Here is a 4,651-nt window from a genome sequence, read left to right on the forward strand (position 1 = left end):
TGGTTTGGTTTCTCTGGTTTGGTTTCTCTGGTTTGGTTTCTCTGGTTTGGTTTCTCTGGTTTGGTTTCTCTGGTTTGGTTCTGGTTTGGTTTTTCTGGTTTGGTTTCTCTGGTTTGGTTCTGGTTTGGTTTCTCTGGTTTGGTTTCTCTGGTTCAGTTTGTTCTGTAGGACTGAAGTAGTAACTGGTTCTTCTCGGTCTCAGATCATCCCGGACATCTCCACGCTCCCCTGGTACACCACTCTGTTTCCTCTGGTCATCGTTTTGGGAATCACTGCGATCAAAGACCTGGTTGACGACCTGGTGAGGCGGCCATGTTGGATCCGCAGACTTTAGCTGCTTTCTGACGCGTTTAAAACGGATAAATGAAGGAAAATGCTGGTTGGACTGTGCTGGACTTCAGTCTCTGTTGTCCTTCAGGCGCGTCACAGGATGGACAAGGAAGTCAACAACAGGAAGTGTGAAGTTTTGCTGGATGGACGGTCAGATCAGGTTTCAGTTCATGATTATTTTGTTCTTTATTGCATGAAAAGCTGAATATTGTGTTTTTCCTTCAGGTTTAAGGAATCGAAGTGGATGGACGTCCAGGTTGGAGACGTCGTCCGCATGAAGAAAAACGACTTTATTCCCGTATGATTGGTTTTATTTGCTCTTTTAAAAATGATTCTTCAAATTCATCATTTTGCCCCTTAAATTTGAGCTACAACATGTTAATGTTTTGTTTGTGTTACTGGCATATAACACACAACGGGACATTTAAGATGAAGATGGTTTATGTATTTCATTGAGCAGATCCTCTGTGGGCTGATGTTTGTTCTCCTCCTGCATGTTTCCTGTTTCCTTCAGGCCGACATCCTGCTGCTGTCCAGCTCCGAGCCCAACAGCTTGTGTTACGTAGAAACCGCCGAGCTGGACGGGTAAGAGCTTCTAAAACAAAAACCCATTTTTAATATTACAGGATTTATTCTAGAAATTCAAACCGGTATTTTCCCAGCGGGATCATCTGATTGGTGCTGTTTTGTTTGTTCCTGATTGCTGAGTCGACTCATGACTCAGCAGTAAAGTGTAAATCTAACAGCTGGAGTTTCTTCATGTTTATCTTAACATTACAAGCTGAGTTTAAACAAAGTTTCTAACAGGAAATTCATCCGTGACATCGAACCAAAACAAACTTCTGATCAGAAACTTTTAACATTTTACTGTCAACATGCTGAGAAGTTTTACTTTCTGCTTTTTTAAAGTCTGTAACTTTGGATGCAGCTCTGGTTCAGTCAGCTCTGATTTCTCAGGAAATGTTAGAAATAATTCAGATATTAATCATTTTGCAGAGAAACCAACCTGAAGTTTAAGATGGGGCTCCGAGTGACGGACCAGAGGCTGCAGGAGGAGCGACATCTGGCCCAGTTCAACGGTAAACTGGTCTCTGGACCCTCATGGTCCAGAGACCATGAGGGTTTATCTAACCAACAATGTTTTACAGTGTTGATGCAGACGCTCTGCAGCACTGCATCAAAATGGACCTCAGCGTTTTATGTATAAATTGTTCATGTGGGTGAAAAAATCATCTGGAAAAAGTTTTGGATTATTAAGAGGATAAAATGTATGGAGATAAATTGGGGCCACAGTTTTTGTTTTTTTGTTTAAATGTAGCTTTCAGTGTCAAATAATTTAGATTTTCATGGAGCTAAATTTGGGCCATAAAGTTTGTCTGAGTTCTTTTAAAACTAAAAACTATTTTTACATTTTGAAAATACAAAATAAAAAATTCCGTTTTTTTCCTTATATTTTTCAAATTTCTGTCAGATTTTTTTTGTGTCATTGACACATTTTTATCCGTTTCAAAATTATTTCTGTTCAGTTTGAAATATTTCAGTGAAATATATGCTTCTTTTGTTTGTTGTTGCTTATTAGTTTTAATTGGCTACTTAAATTTAAACTTGGATTATGTGACATCATCAACTGGAAATGATAAAAACTGAAATTTTAATTTTTATTGTTTTTACACATTTTTTTCAGTTTTTCTAACTTTTTGTTTCATCTGCCAATCAGGGCTGAGTTTCCTGATTCTCTGAATTATTAAACTGATCATTTTAATGTAGTGAAAAGTTTAGGAAACAAAAGTCAAAGAAATAAATGGGAATAAATAAACGCAGCATTAATTATTTTGCACTAGCCCCTTAACTGTCTAAATGAAATGTTAACGGTATTTTAGTCACTTGTTTTGTTCCCTATCATCTGATTGCAGCTCTGATCGAATGTGAGGAACCAAACAACCGGCTGGACAAGTTTACGGGGACGATGCTGTGGGACGGCGAGCGTTACCCTCTGGAGCTGGACAACATGCTGCTGCGAGGATGCAAAATCCGAAACACCGACTTCTGCCACGGCCTGGTCATCTTCGCAGGTCTCTGCTGTTTTAATGGTTTTCCTTTCTTTGAAATTTAGCCTAAAATGAATAAGCATTAACTCATGAGGTGGTTTAGATGATTGGTGCCTGGACTCTGTTGTAGGAGCCGATACCAAGATCATGAGGAACGGCGGCAAAACGAGGTTCAAGAGGACCAAGATAGACGAGCTGATGAACTACATGGTTTATACGGTGAGACGGACGTCAGCTTTAATTAAACTAGGGTTTCTGTTACATTTTATATTTCAGTATAAAAAGTGAGTTATTTACTTCTGACATTTTCTTTTCTCAGAGTTCTGACTTTATTTCTCAAAACTTTGAATTTTATTTTTTAATTTGAACATAAGAATATTTGGTTATTTATTTGATGTGACTCGATGCAGAATTAAGTTTCTTAGGGAAAACAGTAAATTTATTTTTATTGTTGGCCCTGATGTTGTTCCGTATTTGACACCCAGTCAGTGTGATGCAGCAGGAACAGGGCTGCTTGCTGTGGCGCCCCCTGTGGGCAGCAGCTGCTGAAGGCGTTGCGTTTCCTCTGTGCAGATCTTCGCTCTGCTCATCCTGGTGTCGGCCGGACTCGCCATCGGCCACTCCTTCTGGTACCAGGACATCGGAACCACCTCCTGGTACCTGAACGACGGCAAAGACCAAACCGTCGCCTACAGAGGCTTCCTCAGCTTCTGGGGCTACATCATCGTCCTCAACACCATGGTGCCCATTTCCCTCTACGTCAGGTCAGGATCAGCTGCAGAGTTTGGACATTAAATTAGCATCAGTTTGTCTGTTGGTTAAAGTAACACCGTTATGTTTTACAGTGTGGAGGTGATTCGTCTGGGCCAGAGTAAATTCATCAACTGGGACCTGCAGATGTATTATTCAGAGAAAGACACACCAGCTAAGGTACCAAACGACCGATGGTCAAACTTTCTGAGACTCAGAACTTTTTCCATCTCGGCTCCTTCCTGTTTCAGGCCCGAACGACGACCCTGAACGAGCAGCTGGGGCAGATCCAGTACATCTTCTCCGACAAAACGGGAACTTTGACGCAGAACATCATGCAGTTCAAGAAGTGCACCATCGCCGGGCGGAGTTACGGTGAATATGAGCCGCTTCAGAAACCCTGAACGAATCAGAGCTGGAGATGAAATGAAAATACCTTTAATATTCTCAGTTTATGGCTAAAGTTGAGGCTAACGCTGTGACAGTACATATTGGTAAACCTGAAACTAAGAGACATTTTTATTTCTGACATATTTACTTGAAGTAGAAAGGAAACGATGAGAACTAAAATGTGTTTTTGTCTTTTCCTGTCAGGAGGCCCAACCACGTCTGAAGGAGCATCTCTGGACAAAATAAAGGTACGAGTCGATTCGATAAACCATCAGAGAAGGTTCATCTGATCCAAACACATTTAATGATAAACTATCTGACTTTTACCAGGTTTGAAATGTAAATTATAGATTTATACCAATAAATCAAACCACGTCTGGATGAAACGTGCAGATTCCACCATATTATGATGAAAACCTCAGATAAAATGTTTCATGTCTTTTGTTTTGACTATAATTTATGATAATATACCAAAACGCCTCCTTGTCTGTCCTGCCTGCCAGCCGGTGGACTGGACCTGGAACCGCCACGCTGACAGGAAGTTCCAGTTTGTTGACCACTTCCTGGTCGCCAACATCAAATCCAAGAAGGACAAAGATGCTCTGGAGTTTTTCAAGCTTCTGTCGCTGTGCCACACGGTCATGGTGGAGAGCAACGAGGGTAAATGAATGACTTGGAGACACCTGAAGGTTTAAAGCAGAAACTCCAGCTGACTGATCTCATTCCTCCTGTTCCTAGGAGGCGAGTTGGTGTATCAGGCTGCGTCTCCTGATGAGGGCGCTCTCGTGACGGCAGCCAGGAACTTCGGCTTCGTGTTTCTGTCGCGCACCCAGGACACCATCACCATCTCTGAGATGGGCCAGGAGGCGACCTACGAGATGCTGGCCCTGCTCGACTTCAACTCTGACCGCAAGCGCATGTCGATCATCCGTAAGGCTGAACACCAGCTAACGTTAGCATAGCAGCCCAGAATATATAATGTTAGCATAGCAGCCCAGAATAAATAACGTTAGCATAGCGGCCCAGAATAAATGACGTTAGCATAGCAGCCCAGAATAAATGACGTTAGCATAGCAGCCCAGAATAAATGACGTTAGCATAGCAGCCCAGAATAAATGACGCTAGCATAGCAG

At 41.8% G+C, this 4,651-nt stretch overlaps 1 protein-coding gene across 1 annotated transcript in view; it reads left to right on the top strand.

Moving 5' to 3' along the window:
- Positions 1-4,651, top strand: part of atp8b1 (ATPase phospholipid transporting 8B1) — a 21,494-nt gene that overhangs the window by 12,153 nt on the left and 4,690 nt on the right. The window contains exons 5-17 of the mRNA XM_007576151.2: positions 203-301; positions 419-480; positions 556-628; positions 845-915; positions 1,327-1,409; positions 2,244-2,402; positions 2,509-2,597; positions 2,952-3,142; positions 3,224-3,308; positions 3,380-3,503; positions 3,723-3,766; positions 4,022-4,178; positions 4,257-4,448. Coding sequence (XP_007576213.1) covers positions 203-301; positions 419-480; positions 556-628; positions 845-915; positions 1,327-1,409; positions 2,244-2,402; positions 2,509-2,597; positions 2,952-3,142; positions 3,224-3,308; positions 3,380-3,503; positions 3,723-3,766; positions 4,022-4,178; positions 4,257-4,448 — 1,429 coding nt within the window. The remainder of the gene's footprint in view (positions 1-202; positions 302-418; positions 481-555; positions 629-844; positions 916-1,326; positions 1,410-2,243; positions 2,403-2,508; positions 2,598-2,951; positions 3,143-3,223; positions 3,309-3,379; positions 3,504-3,722; positions 3,767-4,021; positions 4,179-4,256; positions 4,449-4,651) is intronic.

Source organism: Poecilia formosa, unplaced genomic scaffold, assembly GCF_000485575.1.
Source record: "Poecilia formosa unplaced genomic scaffold, Poecilia_formosa-5.1.2 Scaffold399, whole genome shotgun sequence".
Lineage (NCBI taxonomy): Eukaryota > Metazoa > Chordata > Actinopteri > Cyprinodontiformes > Poeciliidae > Poecilia > Poecilia formosa.